The sequence below is a fragment of the Phytophthora sojae genome, assembly GCF_000149755.1.
Source record: "Phytophthora sojae unplaced genomic scaffold PHYSOscaffold_1, whole genome shotgun sequence".
Lineage (NCBI taxonomy): Eukaryota > Oomycota > Peronosporomycetes > Peronosporales > Peronosporaceae > Phytophthora > Phytophthora sojae.
The window spans coordinates 6,397,379-6,417,239 of NW_009258115.1; the positions used below are offsets into that span (position 1 = coordinate 6,397,379).

The window sequence follows — 19,861 nt, forward strand, 5'->3', positions numbered from 1 at the left end:
GCCAGTTTCCGTCTTCAACGCAATTGCAACCCATGAAACACGAAACAAAAGGCCTAGTTTTATCTTCACGCGGTTACGGTGGTGGACTACGGTGCGATCACTTCACTTCGTGACCTGAGTTCGCTCGCTTTCGTCCGTCCTATACTTCCCTCGCCGCCATCCTGCCTCGACTGCTTATCTAAAACGCTTCATGGAGATGTGGATGAGCGACTTGAGACCGCGCAGCCAGTCCTTGTGCTGCGCCCAGTCCGAGGCCGTGAGCGCAACGTAGATCCCCTGTGCGCTGGCAAAATCGCGCTGTCCGAAGCACGCCACCATCTCGTGCAGTCGGGACACAACCTCCGGCGACAGGTCGCCGATGTTGAGCTTAGTGAACATGATCTCCTTGCCCTTCTGGATCTCCTGCAGCTGCTTCTGCTCCATCTGCACAATAACGAAGAACCCAGTAAGTGCCAACATCTAACTAGTATCCACCCTGACTTCAACGTACCATGGTAAGCGGAAGACCCTGGAGCTGACTAACGAGGTCGTTAAACGCGTTCACAATGGGAAGATCCTGAGGACCGACGTTCTCCGTGCTGCCGGGCACAACATCGGGCGGGAAGCCACCGGCCTTGGGGGCAGCACTCGCGAGGGGCGAGAGAGAGGCTGTCGTAGCATTCCCATATTTGAGTGTCAGTTCCTTGTTGCCCACACTGCTCACAAACCCGTCGCGCTGGTGCGAGTTCATATCAACAGAGGGCTTCGCGATACGAGACGACCCCATCGCAGCAGTAAGCGGATTTACCCCCGTACCTTGAGGGATAGCTGGCGAAGCCGAAGTAGCAGCGGGGGGAGCGAATCCTGTTCCGGGGCGTTGAGCCCCACCGTACGCAGGGGACGGCATGCCAGGCATGTGAGCAGTGCCACCCGTCGATGGAGGGCCGGAGTACATCTGCGGGTGCGACCGGTTACCTGACGACGACGGAGGTCCCGACGGGAAGCCTGGCTGGGGCGGGGCCTGCTGGCCAGGGAAGCCCGGTTGCTGCGGACGACCGTAGCCAGGCTGCTGCGGAGGCTGTTGCGGCTGTCCAGGGAACGGAGGAGCACCAGACTGCCCCGGGAACGGCGTGGGGGCCGGGTTGCTCGGGTACGGCGACGGCGCAGCCTGGCCTGGGTATCCCGGTTGCTGCTGGCTCTGGTAGCCTCCAGGCTGCTGAGGCTGCGGGGGCATACCAGCAGCTCCAGGGTATCCTGGCTGCTGCGGAGCTGACTGGTAGCCGCCAGGGCGGCCGGGGTAAGCAGGCGCGGGAGTCGGCGTCCGCTGTTGGGCCTGGTAGCCCGAGTTTTGCGCTCCGAAGCCACCAGGCGTAGGCATGGGGGCGGCAGCAGGGGCCGGAGTTGGCGCAGCAGGAGCACCGTACTGGTTTCTTGCTGCGCCATAAGAAGGCTTGTTGCCGTAGCCGCCTCTCGGTTGCTGCTGCTGAGCCGCAGCCTGGCGTTGCTGTTGCTGCTGTTGTTGTTGTTGCTGCTGCTGCTGAATTTGAGCCTGGGTCTGAATCTGGACGACGTCGAACGGGAACGGAGGCGGCTGGTACCCCTGCATGGGGTAAGCGTTGTAAATGCGGTCCTTCAAGATCGCACAGCTGAGATCGGGGAACCGTGCATACTTCGCGGCAATATCCAATCGGCCCTCCGCAGCCATCTAGAATGCATTCCACACCACAGAGAAGTCAGACTAAGTGAATTCACAACCCTCAGGAATCCCAGCACATTAATGTTGCGTACCAAAGAAGCGTATTCAGCAAAGCGCTGTGCCACCTCGGGGCCCATGGACTGGTCGGGTTGGTCCACAGCCATGGCAAACACGGAAACCTTCTCCACAAGCCGGTGGAGGGCAAATGTGTGACCGTGCGTGCGAGCTTCAACCTCGCTTTCCTTGCACCACGCGTTAACAGTCTTCTCAACGTTCACAGCACACATGAAGCACAGCGTCGCGGAGTGCAGGTCACCAGCAGCTTCCAGTCGCGTAGCCAACTTGTCACAAAGCGAGGGGAATTCTTCGCTCTTAGCGTAGGTGCTCAAGATCGCAAGCGTCTCACGCCATTCCGCGAGATCCGAGACCTCTACGAGCTCGGTTAGCTCGTTCTTAATGATAGCCGAAACTACTCGCATCACAGGGCGCTGCTGGTGGGCAAAGAATGCGCGCTGGGTCTTCTCCCAAAGCTCGGGGCCACCGCAAGAGGCAAGCAACAATGCGTCCGCAAGCTGGTTGTAAGCCAAACAGCAGTTGACGGCCACTTCGAAGTTGCCCACCAAAAGCGCCTGCATCAGTGTGCTTTCGGACTCCTCGGTGTACACAGGCGCAGGGACAGCATCCAAGCGCTTGCTCTTGTCTTCCTCCAGCGGGGAAGGCAGTGCAGCAGCCAGAGCGGACACATCTGACAACGGGGACGCTGGAGATGCAGCAGACGTCTGATCGCCACCGTTCGGGTGGAAACCCGACGAGAAAACGTCTTCAGCTCCCATGCCAGACTAAACAATCAGGACAACGACACATACAGATCAGTCACATGGGTCAAACGCGTGAGATTGCCGAAAAGAAGTACGTACGTCAATGCGATCACTGAGGAGTGCTCCGGTCACAGGGTCCACCTGCGGTCCAGGTGCCTGAGACGGATCAGCAGCAGGCTGGGCAGCAGCAGCATTCTGCGCAGCAGCGGCTTCGGGGTTGAACTTGGCGTTCAGTTCGTTAATCTTTTCCGCGTCCAAACCAAGGTGAAGCAGCAGGTGCTGACGGGCATCCTTCTCGAAAAGAATTTTCATGAAGCTCCACACGCTGCGCTCTTCGGCAGTTGCGGCTGACGCAATCTTCTGCTCGCAGTGTCCCTTGAAATCCTTCGTTTCCAACGATCGGTCCAAAGCCTCCGCCTCAGCCACGAGTCCGGTGTCACTGATCACGCGCTGCATGTGAATAAGGCGACGGTGGTCGCCGTTCGGAGCTGCGGGCTCCTGCGGGTTGGCAATCGTCACCAACTTGCCTCCAAATCCAAAAGACGCACCAGCCGGGCGACGCATCCACTTGGGAGGGCGGCAAGCCGGATTACCCCCACCAGAAAGACCCCAAATCTGCAGCTTGCCATCCAGCGAGCACGTTGAAGCGACAGCGGGAACCTGCGGGGACCACTGAACATTCCATCGGCGCTGTCCAGCAAGACCACCACCGAAGAACTGGTCCGAGCCCATCTGAGGGGCATTGGGGGCGTCGGACGGGAGCTCCGCCATCGTCTTGCGCGAGAAGAGGTCCCAGAGCAGTGTCCGGTTGTCCTTGCCACACGACAGCAGAAGACCGGGGTCATTGGGGCACCACGACATGGACAGAACGCCAGCCGTGTGGTCGTGGAACTCGGCCAGCGGCGTGCTGGTGGAGTTGCGCAGGTCCCAGAGCTTCACCGCGGGGTGCTGGTCGTCGCCCGAGGCGGTAGCAATCTGCAGTCCCTCGTTGGGGTTCCACGCAATGGCGGTGGCAGCTCCACGCGCGGGGTCGCGCAGTTCGCACCAAGGCTTCTTCTGCTTGAGGTCCCAGACTACGACCGTGCCGTTCTGCGAGCCCGTGGCCAGGATGTAGTTCACCTGGGTGTTCCAAGCCACGCTGGTGATCTCGTTGGCCTGCGCCTGGGGCGTGGTGGGGCCTCCGGGCGTGAACACGCCGGGGCTGGCCAGCTTCTCCAGCGACATAATGTACACTTCGCCGTCGCTGCCACCCGAGGCGAGCAGGTGCGCGCTGTCCTCGTGCGGGTTGAACTGCAGCGCATTGACTGCGCCCTTGTGGCGCGTGATGCGACCGATCTCGCAGGACGCGGGTGCTTCGGTGCCCGGTTCGCGGTCCAGCATGAGCGCCGGGTTCCAGAGCGACACGGAGCCGTCCGCCATGCCGCCGGCGATGATGCCGTACGGACACGTGTCATGGTGGCGCGGGACGTCGCGCCAGGCCAGCGACGTGAAGCGCGACGCCGTCTTGACGGAGCCCAGCGTGACCATGCCGCGGCCCGGGTCGCTGAGGTCCATCGCAACGAGCTTGAACTCGCCGCCGTTGTTCTCGAAGCCGACGCCGCCGTCGCCCTTGGAGCCGAGCGCCAAGAGCTCCGCGCGCCGCTTCACGGGGCTCCACGCCACCGCCGCGTTCGCTTGGATCTCCTTCAGCAGCGACATGCTTGTCTTCTAGTGCGCGCCCCCTTGAATCTCTCGACTTGCTGGCGGCCGCTCACAGCGCAGGTCTTGGTCGATCCGGCCGAGCTGCTAAACTGACTGTAAGTTTGGTATGATCTCGGGATCGCGCGAAGGGGGAAGCTGAGCTTCAAAATGCGGCAGACTTTTGGCCAATGGGCGGAGGACACACGCCGCCCGATCCGCGCGATCCGGCTAAGTGCGCCTGTACGATTGGTCGAAAAAAGGGACATCCGTTTGCTCCATTGGCCAAAAAGAGCTGAGGTCGGATGAAGCCATCTTGGTGAATTCATGATTTCGACAACATGGCGCGCGTCGTACTCGGAGCTTGGTGTCTTCATGGACAAAGTCCTTCACACGACTGCAAGAGGCTGCAGGAAGACCGCAACATGGTCATACTGGGATAATTGACGCACGGACGGTTGGCCTCGCGTGATCTTCGTTTCTGCGGGTCGTGCTGGATCAGTAGGATGGGTGTGTGCAGCACAAACAGACACTGCTTCACCTTGCTACGCCGCTACGTACCTGTGAGCTATCTAGTCGGTCTTGTAACCTGAAGTCGACGTGTGCGGATTGCGCTGTAGTCTCAACTGAGTTGAATGCATCGTATCGCGAATCCAGAACAGTCACGCCCACAACAGTCTGGCAAAACCTACGGTACCGAAGTGCCAGCGGCGACAAGTGCCGGACAGCATGTCGGCATGCGCAGAGCTCGTGGCATAAACTTGCTGGAGTCTAGAACTAAATACAGTGAAATCACAAACCTGGAATGAGCACTGATGCTTAGCTCCTCGTTTTACTATGCCGACGTTGACAGAGATTTAGGAGCGCAGATCAGTTGTCTTCGCTGCTTCATTTCAGCGAGGAACAGTTAAGCTTGGACGGATGCCAGAACGACCCGCAGCCAACGGTAGATCGTGTCGCCGCCTATCCAATATGTAATGGAGTATCAACAAGTTGCCAGCCACAACGGCGTCCAACGGCCGAAAAAGATCACGGGTTCCGCTGTAGATTCCCATCAAGCATATAAGGTTGGTGCTATTTTCTCTCCCAAATGACAGATCGTGCATAAATTCAGCTCTGCAAATCCCCTATATACTCCCACTATGTCAGCTGATAATCAGAGTCCGTTGTCTAACAATAGCGGGTCGCGGAGTTCTTTTTTCGACAGTCCTCATTTCTCGTCCAAGAAGGCAGAGCTCTCGTCGTGTCAAGCAAGAATGGTGCGGGTCATCCAACTCGCGTCCACGCTGCTGCTCGCAGTGCTCGCCACGGGAGCCGTCTCCGCCGATGAAGCTGCCCCGAGGTACGTACCACGCATCATGACGCCACGACGGACGCGTCGGTACTGACGGATTGTTTTCTTGTGTTTGTACAGTGAGTTGCGCCGCCTGGTGACGCTGTCTCGCCACGGCAGTCGCGCGCCCAACGACGTGGTGAAGGTCACCTGCCCGCGCAACAAGGCCAACCTGGACGCGTACAAGGTGCCGCTGACGCAGCTGACGGAGATCGGCATGAACCAGCTGCAGGCCGTGGGCGAGCACGTCCGCCACACGTACGTGGTGGACGAGCCGCACCACGAGGAGGCTTTCCTTTCGCGCTCGCTCAACGGCGTGAACCACTCGCACTTCGAGACGTACTTCCGCGCCGACGCTGCAACGCGCTGCTCGCAAAGCGCGACCGCGCTGGGCTACGGGCTCTACCCTGATGGAACCGGCCCGCCCGGCTTCCCGCACCAACCTGTGCCTATTACCATGCAGTTGGTGGAGAACGAGCATGCATTTGCTGCGCCCAAGGGCCCGTGCAGGAGCACGATGGACGCTGACGTTGCCGTGTACGCTGAGACCCGTGCACCGGAGCTTTTCGGGCAATACCGCGACGTTCTCGACCTGCTTGGTGAAGTTTGCGGCGTGGCTGTTGACGATATCCCCAATGTGCCTGGCGGTGAGGATGTTGTGCTGGGCGTGAAGGACCTGGCTGACATGTTTATCTTCGATCGCGACGAGGGTCTCCCGCTCCCCGATGGAATGACGGTTGATGCGCGTGAAAAGCTGGAGCAATTGGCTTTCACGAACCTCATGGAGCGCTATTACTCGACGGACCGCGAAATTACTTACTGGGTGGGAGGTTTTGCAGACTTGCTTATGAACACCCTGCAAGGCGGGGCTGTGCCGACGGCGCCGTCTCGTGCTGAATACCGCTACTTTTCGTTCCACGGCCACCGCGAGTTGCTGCATGGTCTGGGAATGATGCTGGGCTGGGAGTTCCACTTCGAGGGACTGCCTGTAGCTCTTAACGTGAGTTCCCTTCACCCTGGAACGACAATGTTCTTCGAGCTGCGTGCGCGTGAGCTCACCGCTGAAGAAGCTCAAAAGCAACCGGATGCTAAGGAGGCCTACTTTGTGCGAACGTACATGTGGTCGCCTTTCACCGAGCGTGAGCAAATCAAGCTAACTAAGTGCTCGGTTGCGGACTGCCCGCTGGACGAGTTCTACAAGATCATGACGAACCACATCGCTAGAACGGGCACGTGGGAGGCCATTTGCGACTACCACAAGCCCGTGCAGGGTCAGGGCCAAGCGACGCTTTCACACGCTGTTGAGGACAACCATGGTTTCGGGCGTCCATCCTTCTTGACTGTCATCGGTGTTGCCATGGTGGTGGGATTGGCATTCACGGCGTTCAAGGTTTACACCGCTCGTCGCCGCGGATACACCATGGTGGTGTAAACCGCTGGCTGAAAATGTGCGCAGGGGTGCCAATGGCACCGTGCCACGCAAGGATCAGAGATAACTACATCATAGGGCTAGTAAGGCTCGGCATTACACTTTAGACGAAATACACGTCCGCACCACCTAGCGTTGGTTGCATATCAGAGCTTCTGGCTTTGCTGCAAGTTGCAAAACGAGTAGTTTCACCTCCCTCCTACGAGCCCTCACTGTTGCAGACGGAGTTCCTGAAGCTTTGCCACAAGGCTGTCAACCTTAGCTAGCCCCTTAGCTTTACCTTGGATGATGCCGTTCTTGCCACCACCACCCTTTCCGTCAATGAGCGGCAGCACCGACCTCCCGTGGGCCATTATGAACTCGGGAGATCCAGCAATGAGGAACAAACCCTCGCCGCGCAGCTCTCCAGCCGTGAGAACGAACACCGCGTCATTTTTTGCGTCGCCCAGAAGACCCAGCAGCGTTTGCAGGAAACCGAGATCCCCTTCCTCGCGGTGATAAGTTACGACACCTTCACTAGTGCGTGCCACCAGGTCACGCGCAATTGAGGCGGCAAGCTCCTTCTGGAGATTTTTCAGCTCCTTAGCTGCGGTTTTCTGAAACTGAAGCAATTTTTCCACGCGAGAGGCGTGGTCATCCGGCGCACTGCTTAGCAGCTTGGTCATGGCGTGTTCGTTCTTCAGCCTGCATCATGTCAAAAAGCAAAAGTTGGCTAACAGCTTCTATGGACCTCAAGCTCGTCAAAATGACACGTACATTCGTGAGAACTCGCGGTTCACACGCTCACCAGCGACGAACCAAACGCGACTAGCTCCTCGTGCGAACTCGATGCTGAGTACGCGCAGGGATCGGAGTTGCGCCAGATTCTGAACGTGTGTACCACAGCACGGATTCACATCCAGACCATCGATCGTGACGATGCGCATGGCCTTTGGCATCTGCCCAGGTTCAAACTTCGCAGCGATCTTCTCCCATTCCTTCGTGCCAGGCTGAGCAAATGATGGCGTCATGGCTAGGCCTGCCACGATGACATCGTTCACTTCCGCCTCGATCTTCTGCAGCAGGTCAGCAGGAATCACGTACTTCTCCTTGCTCTTCTTCTTGCCATCCTCGGCGTTGGTGGGATCCACGCTGCCCATCGGCACAAGCTCCACGTTGCAGCGCTCTTCGCCCAGCGACCACGTGGTCGTATCGTAGCCGTACTTCTCTGCGATCGCGCTAAAGAGGTGCTGCGCCGAGTGCTGCTGCATGTGGTCGAGGCGGCGATCCCAGTCCACACTGGCCAGCACTTCCTGGCCCTCCACGAACGGCGCCTGCTCCCCCTCCTCCACAGGGATGCGGTGCACGCAGCGACCGTCCTTCACGTACACTTGGTCGACCGGCACGCCATCGATATTGCCGGTATCCCAAGGCTGGCCTCCGCCCTCGGGGAAGAGCACTGCACGCCATAATCATCGGAATAAAAAATCAGGATACCGCCCTCTCCAGTGCTGCCGCAAGCGGCCCAATTGCAATACGATGCAATCCACAGCCGACCGCCGTTTACGCACCCGTGTCCTCCAGCTCCAGCTCTAAGAAGCGCTGGGCCTTGGTCTTCTTCGTGGCTGGCACCACGTGCTCACGGCAGGCGTGCACGGCTGTGCGCAGAGAGCGCAGTGACGAGTCTCGCTGGCAGGCGAGCGCACCTGGGGGCGCCACAGAGCCCAGCGCCGCGCGAGTCGCGCGCGAGGCGACAGAGGCCGCCGTCGCGGCGGCCACCGCAGCTCCGGTCGGGGACATCGTGAGCAAGCTGATCAAGCAGTGACGAGTGGCAAGCAGATGTCTCAGATGCTAAAAATACGCGAAAGAGACTGCGATTTATGTAGTATAGGGTCAATAATTCGCTGCGTTAAACAGGGCTACTCAGTTATTATTTAAAGTAGTTAAGGCTACTTTGTTACTCGATTGTAAAGAATTACCTCGACTGTAATCGTAATTTGGAGTTCTTTGGTGCTTGGGGCGGCGCGTTTTTTTACGCTCGGTCCGCTCGCTGCCCAATCAGCGGGGGAGCAATCAAGATCGGCCGTTTCGAATCTTTGCTGCGCTTGATCCCTCCGTGACCATCGACGCGGGGCTCACAACGAGAAGAGCAAGCTAGAGCGCGCGTCACTCACTTCCTTTCCACCCGCAACACCTCCCGCCATGAGCAGCTTCACCCGCCGCGAGTCCGTCGACTCCTCGGCCGCCGCCTTCCAGGCCGCCCACAAGGCCGCGCCGTTCGCCAGCAAGCACCCCAAGGGCTTCGGCGAGATGGTGCTCGTCGACGGCGTCAGCATCGAGAAGACGTTCCTGCTGCCCGTGCCCAACCTGCGTCAGTGGCTGCCCGAGGAGGACAACCAGGTGTGCAACCGCCGCAAGCTGGACACGCAGGCCGAGGACTCGGTCGAGCGCAAGAGCACCTACAACAAGATCATGGGCGAGTCCGACGTGATCCTCGGCGACATCCGCCGCAACGACTCGCAGGAGGCCGTCTCGCGCGCCTACGTGCGCGCCGGCCCGCGCGAGAACACGTACTTCGACCCCGCCAAGGTCAAGGCCGCCATCGTGACCTGCGGTGGCCTGTGCCCCGGCCTCAACAACGTCGTGCGCGACGTCACCCTCGCCCTGTGGAACCTGTACGGCGTGCGCGAGATTTACGGTATCCGCATGGGCTTCGCCGGCTTCTACAACTGGACCTCGATGGACCAGAAGGAGGCCCCGATCATGCTGACCCCCAAGACGGTGGCCAACATTCACCACTACGGCGGCACCATCCTCGGCTCGAACCGTGGTGGCTTCGACGTGGACAAGATTATCAACTTCCTGACGACGAACGGCGTCTCGCAGGTATACGTGATCGGCGGTGACGGCACCCACCGTGCCGCCAACAAGATCTCGGAGGAGTGCCGTCGCCGCAAGCTGGCCGTCGCTGTCGCCGGTGTGCCCAAGACCATCGATAACGACGTGGACCTTCTGGACCGCAGCTTCGGCTTCAACACGGCCGTCGAGGAGGCCCAGCGTGCCATTCGCTCGGCTAGCACGGAGGCTCGCTGCGTACCCAACGGTATTGGTGTTGTTAAGCTTATGGGCCGCAGCGCCGGTTTCATTGCCGCCCACGCGTCGCTTTCCAGCGGTGATGTCAACCTGTGTCTGATCCCGGAGATCCCGATCGAGCTCGACGGCCCGCGCAGCTGCCTGGACCACCTTGAGCGCGTTGTGGAGGAGCAGGGCCACGGTGTGGTCGTTGTTGCTGAGGGCGCCGGCGAGGAGCTGCTGGGCACGTCGGTGGAGGCCGACGCCGGCGGCAACAAGAAGCTGCCGCCCATCGGTGCCTTCATGAAGGACCGCATCCAGGAGCACTTTGCCAAGAAGGGCAAGGAGTGCACCGTCAAGTACATTGACCCGTCGTACATGATCCGCTCGGTGCCGGCCAACGCCGCCGACAGTCTGTACTGCATGCTGCTGGGCCAGAACGCTGTGCACGGCGCCATGGCCGGTTACACCGGCTTCACCGTGGGCCTGAGCGCCAACCGCGTCGTGTACTTCCCGATCGAGGCCATCACGCGCAACTCGCCGCGCTGCATGGACCCCTTCGGCCGCACGTGGGAGCGTGTGCTGTGCCTGACGCGCCAGCCCAACACTGCCCACGAGGGCGGCATCAAGGGCGCCAAGTCCTCCGACTAAACCCACGGCGTAATGAGGCGAGTAGCGCCTACAGCCGAGTTAGTAGTGAAACGCGTTGTGCGGCGTCAATGTATCAACAAAACGTGAACGAATTTTCTCTCCAACTCGTTGTTGACGTTGAGGAGCCCTCTCTTCCTGGTTTGCCCACATCTTGACGAAGGTCAACGATAAGTTTGGCTGCTATGTACAGCAGGCACGTTGCCGGCTCGAAGTCTGGCGGCTGGAGTTCAGCCGGGATGCCGTACAGCGCCACACACGCACGCACCAGAATTGATGAGACCGCTCTAAACATTTTGTTGAGTGCCGGCCCTGCGCCCAGGAGGCTCATCAATTGATGTTGCCGTCCGAACACGCACGCGTCCAGATGGGATGCTTGTCAAAACATATTGCAGTCGCAGTTGCAGCGCGCGTAACCGGATATTGGCCAATGAAAATGTTGCACGAGTGAACCCATTTCTTTGCTCCTCGTCGCGCCCTCTGATTGGATGCGGATCGACCCTTTTATTGGACAATACTCAGATTTTCATGTGGGGGGGGATGCTCTCTCTAGGTTAGGTGAAACATTTTTGGCGTCGCCATGTACCTTAAGGGAAACACGCTAGGGAAAGCGCCTTATCGAAAAGCTCCAAATAATGGAGGAGTGACAATACACGACGGCAGCACTGCCGTAAGGCGCGGTGACTCAGGCGGCCTTGGCAGCGTGCTCAACTCGAAGCGATCACACTCTTCAACTGCCCCACTTTACGTGGAAGATGGACTCGAAACGTCACAACGAGATTTGTTTCCCACTCGTGTAAACATCCTCTAATCAGAGCGTTTGGGTTGCAGTTTGACTCAAAGAATTATCGTGATCCAGTAGAAATCACCGAAGGGTGTCATATGCGAGTTTTCAACTATAACGACATCGACATGCGCTCTACCATTTAAAATGAAAGCTACCGTCTTGTTCGTATACTTCTCTCCTGTACCAACTCAACAGAATTAATGTACTGTAACTAGTGGGTGCACTTATGGAGCACGCGCACGAGGGTACTTTGAAGTATTAGATGCTACACTGTCCCGTACCTGTACACACAGATCTATCGCTTGCAATAAATGCGGTTGAGCTTAGTACTGGATCATGGTAATTATTTGCTCGGCCTAAAACTGCAAATTGTTTTGCACGCTGGATTCCAGCCTGGAGCGAGCCGGTTGTGGCCTGTCTGGCAGGCCAGCATGTCTTCAACGGGGTAACGTGCCAGGAACAGTGTAAGGTGCCTCCAATCGAGATTTGGCCTCGAAAACTTTGCATACCAAAGGGGCCGCGATTGTTATTTACATCCAAGTTGGCACAGTGACTGTATGGAGGTGGATGATCCAACTCCACACAGTCACTCGCGTACATACAAGGAGCCCAAATGGCACGTCAATCCTGCTCTACTGCTCGCAGTTTGGACGAACACATAACGTGACTATCCTCCTTATTGAGGCATTTCGGGGTAGCTGTATGAGGTAGTTTCGGTTTTGTACCTCAATTAGGATCCACGCCAAAGCACCGGATTGGTCAATAGTCCTTTTTATAGATTGCGTGCTATAGGATACGCTTTTGCCCAGGATCGCCCATCATCGATCGCTCCGGCCAGCTCCGCACCATTAAAGCTCATTCTTCAAGTCTCCGCCGGGCCCCCAAGCGAGCCAGCCACCCAGCAAGTAAGTCTCTCCTCCACACAACAAGATGCTCGCTCGCCAGGCCTTCAAGCAGCTGCGCAGCGCGTCCTTCCTGGCCAGCCGCGGCTTCGCCGTGCTCACGGCCGACACGATCAACCCCAACATCGTCAAGGCCGAGTACGCCGTGCGCGGCGCGATCGTGCTGCGCTCCAACGAGTACGAGGACCGTCTCGCCCGGGGCGACGCGTCGCTGCCCTTCGACAAGGTCATCCCGTGCAACATCGGCAACCCGCTGGTGCTCAAGCAGGAGCCCATCGAGTTCCACCGCCAGGTGCTGGCGCTCGTCAACGTGCCCGGCCTCGTGGACCGGCCGGAGATCAAGCAGCTCTTCCCCGAGGATGCCATTGAGCGTGCCAAGTTCTACATCAACAACATCGTGGGCGGCACTGGCGCCTATGGCCACAGCAAGGGCACGAACGTCGTCCGTGAGGAGGTCGCGCGCTTCCTGCAGCGTCGCGACAACCACCCGGCCGACCCGGAGGACATCTACCTCACAGACGGCGCCAGTCCGGCCGTGCAGAACTCGCTGCTGACGCTGATCCGTGACGAAAACGACGCGATCCTGGCCCCCATCCCGCAGTACCCGCTGTACTCGGCGGCCATCGCCATCAACGGCGGCTCCCTGGTGGGCTACTACCTGGATGAGGAGAAGGCGTGGGGTCTGGACGTGAAGGAGCTGGCGCGTGCTGTGAAGGAGGCTCGCGACGCGGGCAAGACGGTGCGGGCCATGGCTGTGATCAACCCTGGCAACCCCACGGGTCAGTGCCTGTCGGTGGAGAACATCGAGGCGATCATCAAGTTCTGCAAGGACGAGAACATCCTGATCCTGGCCGACGAGGTGTACCAGGAGAACGTGTACGCCGAGGGCAAGAAGTTCGTGTCGTTCAAGAAGGTGCTGCGCGACATGGGCAAGGCGTACGACGACGTGGAGCTGATCTCGTTCCACTCGACGTCCAAGGGCTTCACGGGCGAGTGCGGTCGCCGCGGTGGCTACATGGAGCTGGTCAACATTGACGACGGCGCCAAGGACCAGTTCTACAAGCTCATGTCGGTGAATCTGTGCTCGAACGTGGAGGGCCAGCTGATGGTGGGACTGATGACCAACCCGCCGCAGCCTGGCGATGCCTCTTACAAGCGCTACATCGAGCAGCGTGACGGCACGCTCGAGGCGCTCAAGCGTCGCGCTGTGAAGCTGGTCAAGGCTTGCAACGAGCTGGAGGGCGTCACGTGCAACGAGACTGAGGGCGCGATGTACACGTTTCCGAAGATCACGATTCCGGCCAAGGCCGTTGAGGCCGCGAAGGCTGCGGGCATGGCGCCCGATGCCTTCTACTGCATGCAGATGCTGGACGAGACGGGAATTGTGGTGGTGCCTGGCTCGGGTTTCGGCCAGAAGGAGGGCACGTGGCACTTCCGCTCGACGATCCTCCCTCCCGAGGAAGCTGTGGACGAGGTGATCGAGAAGACGGTCAAGTTCCACGCCAACTTCATGGACAAGTACCGGTAGATTGTTAGTAGGTTTGAGAGGACGTAGTGATGGACGGCGCCAGTAGAAAGCCCAACTGTAGAGATAGTGGCAAGCCTACTGCTGCTGAGCCATCGCTCTTAAATATCCACGCTCGTGTTGAGCTTCTTGCAGCATATCCCTGTTCATGTATGTCGTTGAAGTTGTCTTCGACGACGAAACTACCGTAAATCGCAGTCAATTAGCGTAAATATGCAGTTTTAGCAATAAATTTAAAAAGCGCGCGTGCAAGCCTAGCCGAGTGGCGGGAAGCATGCTGTTCCTGCCGCTGGAGGAGGACTCGTGGCTCTTCCGCCTGTGCCTGTACTACGGCTTGCTAGTGCTGCTGCTAGAGCTGCTGGTGCCGCTCGTCTTCCATCGCCGCGTGCGCGTAGAGATCCCCCGTGTGGCGCTGCGTGGGCCTGCAGTTCCGCTGTCCACTCGCGAGTTCGTGCAACGCCGACGAGCTCTACAGCAGCAGCTGGCGGCACTGCAACGAGCGCTCGCGGAGACGCCGCGCCGCTCTCCGCAGAAAAGGAAGCAGTTGTTGATAGACGCGAGTGCAGTAAGAGACCGACCAGACGCGTCTCCGTCACCGTCTCCGTCTCCGTTGGCATCCCCAACGTCTTCAGTCAAGGTCTCGAGGCTGGAATCTTCACGGGAAACCAGTGGAAACAAGCGACGGGTTGAGAGGTCGGAGCGAAAAGGTGATGGAGAGGAGCAGAGAGATCGAGATGAAGCTGGACAGCGAAGAGAGGACACGGTGGTGGATGGTGAACAGGTGCAGGTGTCAAGGCAAGATCCCGTGGCGTTGAACAATTCGTCGGCGACACGTCCAGCTCGAAGTGGTGGGTTTTCGTTCGACGAAGTTGATCGTGAAGAAGAGGAGGGGGAGGAGAACCAGGCGTCTCGGAACGAGTCTGTTGGTTGGGAGCAAGTTGCGAGAAGGAGGGAGTCCCCGACGTTTTCAGGGCGAAGACCTGTGCGATTAGTAGCAGACGATGTGGGTCCTGTGAGGTACAACGGGCCCAGCGAAGCTGCATCACGGCTAGAAGCGCTCATTCGAGCGCGAAGGAGGAGAGCGAGCACTACGCCAGTATACGCGCCGCCACCAACAACAACAGCTGCAGTGTCGTCGCCATCGTCATCGCCACCACTCAACGATGTTCGTGTGACTGAAGTTGAAGAATCATCATTAGAGCACGGTGGTTCTACTACACCCAACCCGGTACCAGAGGCAATTCCATCGCTGTATGGACACCAAGACGAAGGGCAGGCAGTGGAAGATGACGAAGAAACTAAGGACTCGGAACCGCTCACAGATTTCCAAGCGTTTTGCGCTTCTTTCGCAACTGGCGGCTCAGCTGCAGCCCAGAAAGCTTTAGCGAAGCGAAAACACCACGAAGCGTTTGGATCAGAAGATGAGCAGGCGACTAGCACTGCTGGAGTAGCCCAGCAATCCGTCGAGACAAGAAAACATCCGCGAGTGTTTGAAGAGGAGGAGGAGCAAGTAGCTGACGAAGTTACTCCTGTTGAACCCCACAGCGCTGAAAAGCGGACACACCACGAAGCGTTTGGCTCGGATGGCGACGGTGCAGTCGACGATGCTGTAGGTGCTGAGCAAGTCCTAGAAAAGCGCACACGTGACGAAGCCTTCGGAGCGGAGGAGAAGCTGGAGTGGCCACAGGAGAAGTAAGTGTTTTGCGTATCTGGAGGGCATGTCTTGGGAAGTTCAAAGCTAACCACTCAATTGCTGTTCATTCTGCAGGACGCCTCGGATAGCCAGACGAATTTCATTCACCGACGAGGTCGACGCGCTAGCTGCTGCATCCCCGAAGGAAGTGCCCGGTCAACGCTCAAACTCGAAACGTAAACATCAGCAAGCATTCGGTATGATTGATGAAGAGGATGAGGATGCCGAATGGCGTGAGTCTTTGGCGTTCCGCCCGCACCGTTCAGGTTAGCAGGCCATAGTAATATTAACCTTTTGGATGCCGATGCTGTATGAGGAGAAAATAGCGTGCATGACTTACAGAAACTTACTGGTGCTCTTCTTTTCCAGTCTTGACGATGTAGAAGAGCGCGTGAATATTGTTGTTTTTGATGGCCTTGCGGCAAGCCGCAATGACCGTGGATTTGGCGTTGCCGAAGCGCAGCCGCGCCGCAAGCTGGATCATGCTGTTTACCTCTTTGAGAGCATCCAGAAGTGCCTGGTGGTTAGTGCTTCGCTTGGTGTACTCGCCTAGAAGCTGATTGTTGAGAGAGAACAGCTCGGAGTAGAAGCGCCGCATGCGTGACCTGCGATTCGACACAAGAAGTATTGTCAGTAATGGCAGCATGCAGGTATGTGCTGCAGTAGACCCACTTACATGTCGTTGAGGATTCGCGAGTCTTCAACTCGGATGATGAGATTCTTCACCTGGTTAGAATCGTCCGCCATTTCGCCGGTGAGCTTGAGTCGGATGGCGTTGCTCTCATCCACGCGCACGAGCAAGTTGCGGAATTCCTCCATTTGTTGTGGGAACTCGGCCACCGATTCGAGCTCACGCCATTCGAGAAATGCGCACATGTGCTGAACAAGCTCGGCTGCTAGCTCCATATTGTCCGTTCGGAACACGGTTTCCTGCGGTGTAATGGAGATGTTCAGCCGCGAGTTGTCACGAAGCGAGCGGAACATCAGTTGCGCTTGCGAGCTTTCCGGGATCGCTTCGGCCAACACGAAGGCGTTGTCTATCCACGAATACATTTGCTGTGGCTTGACAGGTGTGATAAATCGCACGTAGCCTTCCGGGGTCGTCTGCGGGCCCGCGCTTTCGCCGGTGATGTGGTGAAATGCTGCGAACTTTGGCAACTTGAAGGTGCATTCAAATACGTGGAAGGAGGTGTGGTGGCCGCGTGAGCCTACCAGTACCTTGAAGTCGAGACGCGCTGCGGCGTGCTTGTTCAAATTCAACGGGATTCGAACCGTCGGACTCATGGTCGCTGGACGAACTACCAGAGACTCGCCCTCGAAGATCCCCGCCTCCGATTCAAACACCACCACCATCTTGATAACAGCGTCATTCTCCGTACATAGTTCAAGCTCGAAGTTCGTGGCAGTCTTGCTAGCCAGAGATCTAACCTTGATGTTCGTGTCGGCGCGGATGCGTAGTCCTTTTCCTGCTGTCGCTCCACTCGCACCAGCTTGGTTTGCTTCCAAAGCTTTGATCTCAAGTTGAAGAGCTGCACGGTGTTTGGATAGCTTCGCAACCTCCTTCTCTTCTTGGCTAGCTTTGTCAGTGGCAGCGGTACTGGACGATCCAGGCGCAGGGAAATCGCCCGTAGCTGTGAAGTAGCCACAGATCTCACCGTCCGCTGAACAGCAGATAATCTCTTCCTTGCCGTCCATGCGGTAATCTGCCGTCACGAGTGCCGCCACGGGCGACGAAAGTACCTCTTTGTGCACAGCCTCGCCATTCGTCAATCTACGCGACTCAAACTTGCCGTTACTCCAGCCCATGACGATTTCCTTCTCACCGTCTCCGTCGATATCAAAGCTATGGATAGCGGTTGGCATGTTCTTGCTCTTGACACGCCACGCCCGGTGTTTGCCTTTGTAGACACCTACAGTTCCGTTCTGAAGCGCGTACCCGAACATTTGCTTCTTGATCGCCGTGAGGGCGAGCACTCGACTTGTTTCTGTGCACTCAAACACAACCTCTTCATTCTGGAAAGCCCGGATCTCGAAGTCATCCGACCCGGCAACGAGTTCGTCTCGGCCGTGACCGGTCACGTCGTTCACAGTCAGCGCTCGGACATTGTCTCCCGTGACCGTCCAGAAGAGCTCTCCGCCGTCACGGCCGAAGCCTTGCAGCGAACAATTGCCGCCCACCACAACCATTTGCGACGGTGAATTCACTGACGATGCAGCCCTGGGTGCTGGAGCGAAAAGCATGGCACTCACTCCATCGGGAACGTCCTTGTAGAAGATGTCTGAGTTTTTCTCCACGTCGTAGGCCAGCAGACTGGACTGCGTGCCCACCACGAGCGTGTCCCCCTGGTCCGCCGCCTCGAACTTGCCTGCAGCCAGTGCAGTGACCTTGCGGTTGATCTTGAGGAAGCGCACGCTGTTCTGCTCGCTCTCGTCGCTCTCCGAGTTGTCGCGGAAGGTGTTTTCGTTGGGCGAGTGGATGAACACTTTGCCGGCGGTGGTGCCGCACGCTAGTGCGGGGTGGCGACCATCGAATTTCCCCACCTGCGCCACGCGCTCAAGAATGGGCTGGTGCAGGTGCACCTGGAAGGCAGGCAGCATGGCGGACGGAGGCTTTTGCTGGTAGATCCTCTTATGCTATTGCGTCGCTTCAAGATCGGGTACCTTCAAGCAACATTCACTACAAGTTGAAGTGTTTACCTTGGCTGTTGCGCTCAGGTGAGCTGCTACATGCAGTCCCACTTCTTAGTCTACGAATTTTAGACTGAGTTCTGTGTGTCTTGCTGCTCATTGTGCCTGCCGATCCCTTGCCCTGCACATATCCCTCACAGCAGTCAATTCCAAGTGAGTTGTTGTGTCCAGGTCGTCGAAGTTCAACGGTTGAACTCATCGAAGTTGAAAACGGAGACGTGAGCTTGGGTACACGCAGCATAACAAGTCAATTCTCAGTTGTAAACACCTGTAGCGCATCCAAGCAGACGGAAGAGCTTTGCTGAGGAGCTCGAGACTGGCACTTCAACTTGTATTTTGTGTAGCAGTACACCTCGTGCAACATTCCATGCACATCGGAGCTTGATAGCAGCCAGTGGATCAATTGACCGACCCTGAGACCATGTCGACCAAGCCCGTGCTGACGTTCGTGACCGGCAACGCCAACAAGCTCAAGGAGGTGGTGGCCATCCTGGGCGCCGACTTCCCCTTCGAGCTGCGCAACCAGGCCGTGGACCTGCCGGAGCTGCAGGGCGAGCCGGCCGACATCGCCAAGGAGAAGTGCCGCCTGGCCGCCAAGCAGGTGCAGGGCGCCGTGCTGGTGGAGGACACGTCGCTGTGCTTCAACGCGCTCAAGGGGCTGCCCGGCCCGTACATCAAGTGGTTCCTCGAGAAGACGGGCCACGATGGCCTGAACAACATGCTGGCCGCCTACGAGGACAAGTCCGCGTACGCGCAGTGCATCTTCGCCTACGCGCCGGCGGGTGCCGAGCCGCAGGTGTTCATCGGCCAGACGCACGGCAAGATCGTGCCGGCCCGTGGCCCCACGACGTTCGGGTGGGACCCGGTCTTCCAGCCCGACGGATACGACCAGACGTACGCCGAGATGGAGAAGGCCACCAAGAACCAGATCTCGCACCGCTACAAGGCTCTGGAGGCGCTCAAGGCCCACCTGGTCAAGCCCACCGAGAAGTAAATACAGTAGTTGATTTGCAATTGGATAGGTGATCGTGACTCCATCGTAGAGCTCTCGCAGATGAATACGACACGCATCCGTTGAGTATTGTTGGTGACCAAGTGTCTGCATTATCGTGTCATACTATACATCATCAAGCCTCTCATATTTCCATATTGATCTACTGTAGTTTCTATGATATATCATACATCTTCATTTTCATTCCGAAAGCATTCCTCCAAAGAGCTACTACGTCGCACAATGGCGCTTCCGATCGGGTACATGGAGCCTCCGCGCTACATCCAGCCTTCCGCTCTCGCCGAGATCCTGCGCGACCCTAACACGTCCAGTAAGCGCCCCCTCATCATCGACGTGCGCGATACGGACTATGCCGGCGGCCACATCCGCTCGGCGATCAACATCCCGGAGGACAATTTCATGGACGACGACGACGTGGACGCCCTCGTGGAGAAGTATAAGGACGAGGACGCCATCGTCTTCCACTGCATGATGAGCCAGGTGCGCGGTCCTTCCTGCGCCAAGAGATTCAAGGCCCGGATGGAGATCGTGCTGGAAGGATTTAACCACAAGCCCCGCGTGCTGATCCTGCACGGAGGCTACGAGCGCTTCGGACAAGTGAGTGCTAACTAAGTCCACAACTG

The 19,861-nt window shown here is 58.0% G+C and overlaps 9 protein-coding genes across 9 annotated transcripts; 6 read left to right on the forward strand and 3 right to left on the reverse strand.

Moving 5' to 3' along the window:
* Nucleotides 1–174: 174 nt before the first annotated feature.
* PHYSODRAFT_322106 (hypothetical protein) lies at nucleotides 175–4,191 on the reverse strand (the record flags this gene model as incomplete). The annotated part of the gene is made up of 4 exons (XM_009517420.1): nucleotides 175–423; nucleotides 491–1,684; nucleotides 1,768–2,514; nucleotides 2,593–4,191. 4 exons carry the CDS (start codon nucleotides 4,189–4,191, stop codon nucleotides 175–177), a joined length of 3,789 nt encoding a protein of 1,262 aa, XP_009515715.1.
* A 1,206-nt stretch (nucleotides 4,192–5,397) lies between these two features.
* On the forward strand, nucleotides 5,398–7,065 carry PHYSODRAFT_358508 (hypothetical protein). The gene is made up of 2 exons (XM_009517421.1): nucleotides 5,398–5,512; nucleotides 5,585–7,065. The coding sequence occupies exons 1-2, from the start codon at nucleotides 5,427–5,429 to the stop codon at nucleotides 6,933–6,935; spliced, it is 1,437 nt and encodes a 478-aa protein (XP_009515716.1). The 5' UTR covers nucleotides 5,398–5,426; the 3' UTR covers nucleotides 6,936–7,065.
* Nucleotides 7,066–7,141: 76 nt separating this feature from the next.
* PHYSODRAFT_552182 (hypothetical protein) lies at nucleotides 7,142–8,711 on the reverse strand (the record flags this gene model as incomplete). Its single annotated transcript, XM_009517422.1, has 3 exons — nucleotides 7,142–7,616; nucleotides 7,689–8,370; nucleotides 8,483–8,711. The coding sequence occupies 3 exons, from the start codon at nucleotides 8,709–8,711 to the stop codon at nucleotides 7,142–7,144; spliced, it is 1,386 nt and encodes a 461-aa protein (XP_009515717.1).
* Nucleotides 8,712–9,113: 402 nt separating this feature from the next.
* Nucleotides 9,114–10,736, forward strand: PHYSODRAFT_343844 (hypothetical protein; the record flags this gene model as incomplete). Its single annotated transcript, XM_009517423.1, has 1 exon — nucleotides 9,114–10,736. One exon carries the CDS (start codon nucleotides 9,114–9,116, stop codon nucleotides 10,632–10,634), a length of 1,521 nt encoding a protein of 506 aa, XP_009515718.1. The 3' UTR covers nucleotides 10,635–10,736.
* A 1,612-nt stretch (nucleotides 10,737–12,348) lies between these two features.
* Nucleotides 12,349–13,848, forward strand: PHYSODRAFT_477603 (hypothetical protein; the record flags this gene model as incomplete). Its single annotated transcript, XM_009517424.1, has 1 exon — nucleotides 12,349–13,848. One exon carries the CDS (start codon nucleotides 12,349–12,351, stop codon nucleotides 13,846–13,848), a length of 1,500 nt encoding a protein of 499 aa, XP_009515719.1.
* Nucleotides 13,849–14,119: 271 nt separating this feature from the next.
* On the forward strand, nucleotides 14,120–15,541 carry PHYSODRAFT_260459 (hypothetical protein; the record flags this gene model as incomplete). Its single annotated transcript, XM_009517425.1, has 1 exon — nucleotides 14,120–15,541. One exon carries the CDS (start codon nucleotides 14,120–14,122, stop codon nucleotides 15,539–15,541), a length of 1,422 nt encoding a protein of 473 aa, XP_009515720.1.
* Nucleotides 15,542–15,884: 343 nt separating this feature from the next.
* Nucleotides 15,885–18,136, reverse strand: PHYSODRAFT_309306 (hypothetical protein; the record flags this gene model as incomplete). The annotated part of the gene is made up of 2 exons (XM_009517426.1): nucleotides 15,885–16,143; nucleotides 16,215–18,136. The coding sequence occupies 2 exons, from the start codon at nucleotides 18,134–18,136 to the stop codon at nucleotides 15,885–15,887; spliced, it is 2,181 nt and encodes a 726-aa protein (XP_009515721.1).
* A 503-nt stretch (nucleotides 18,137–18,639) lies between these two features.
* PHYSODRAFT_353533 (hypothetical protein) lies at nucleotides 18,640–19,305 on the forward strand. Its single transcript, XM_009517427.1, has one exon. The coding sequence runs from the start codon at nucleotides 18,648–18,650 to the stop codon at nucleotides 19,218–19,220; it is 573 nt and encodes a 190-aa protein (XP_009515722.1). The 5' UTR covers nucleotides 18,640–18,647; the 3' UTR covers nucleotides 19,221–19,305.
* A 155-nt stretch (nucleotides 19,306–19,460) lies between these two features.
* Nucleotides 19,461–19,850, forward strand: PHYSODRAFT_294001 (hypothetical protein; the record flags this gene model as incomplete). Its single annotated transcript, XM_009517428.1, has 1 exon — nucleotides 19,461–19,850. The coding sequence occupies one exon, from the start codon at nucleotides 19,461–19,463 to the stop codon at nucleotides 19,848–19,850; it is 390 nt and encodes a 129-aa protein (XP_009515723.1).
* Nucleotides 19,851–19,861: the final 11 nt, after the last annotated feature.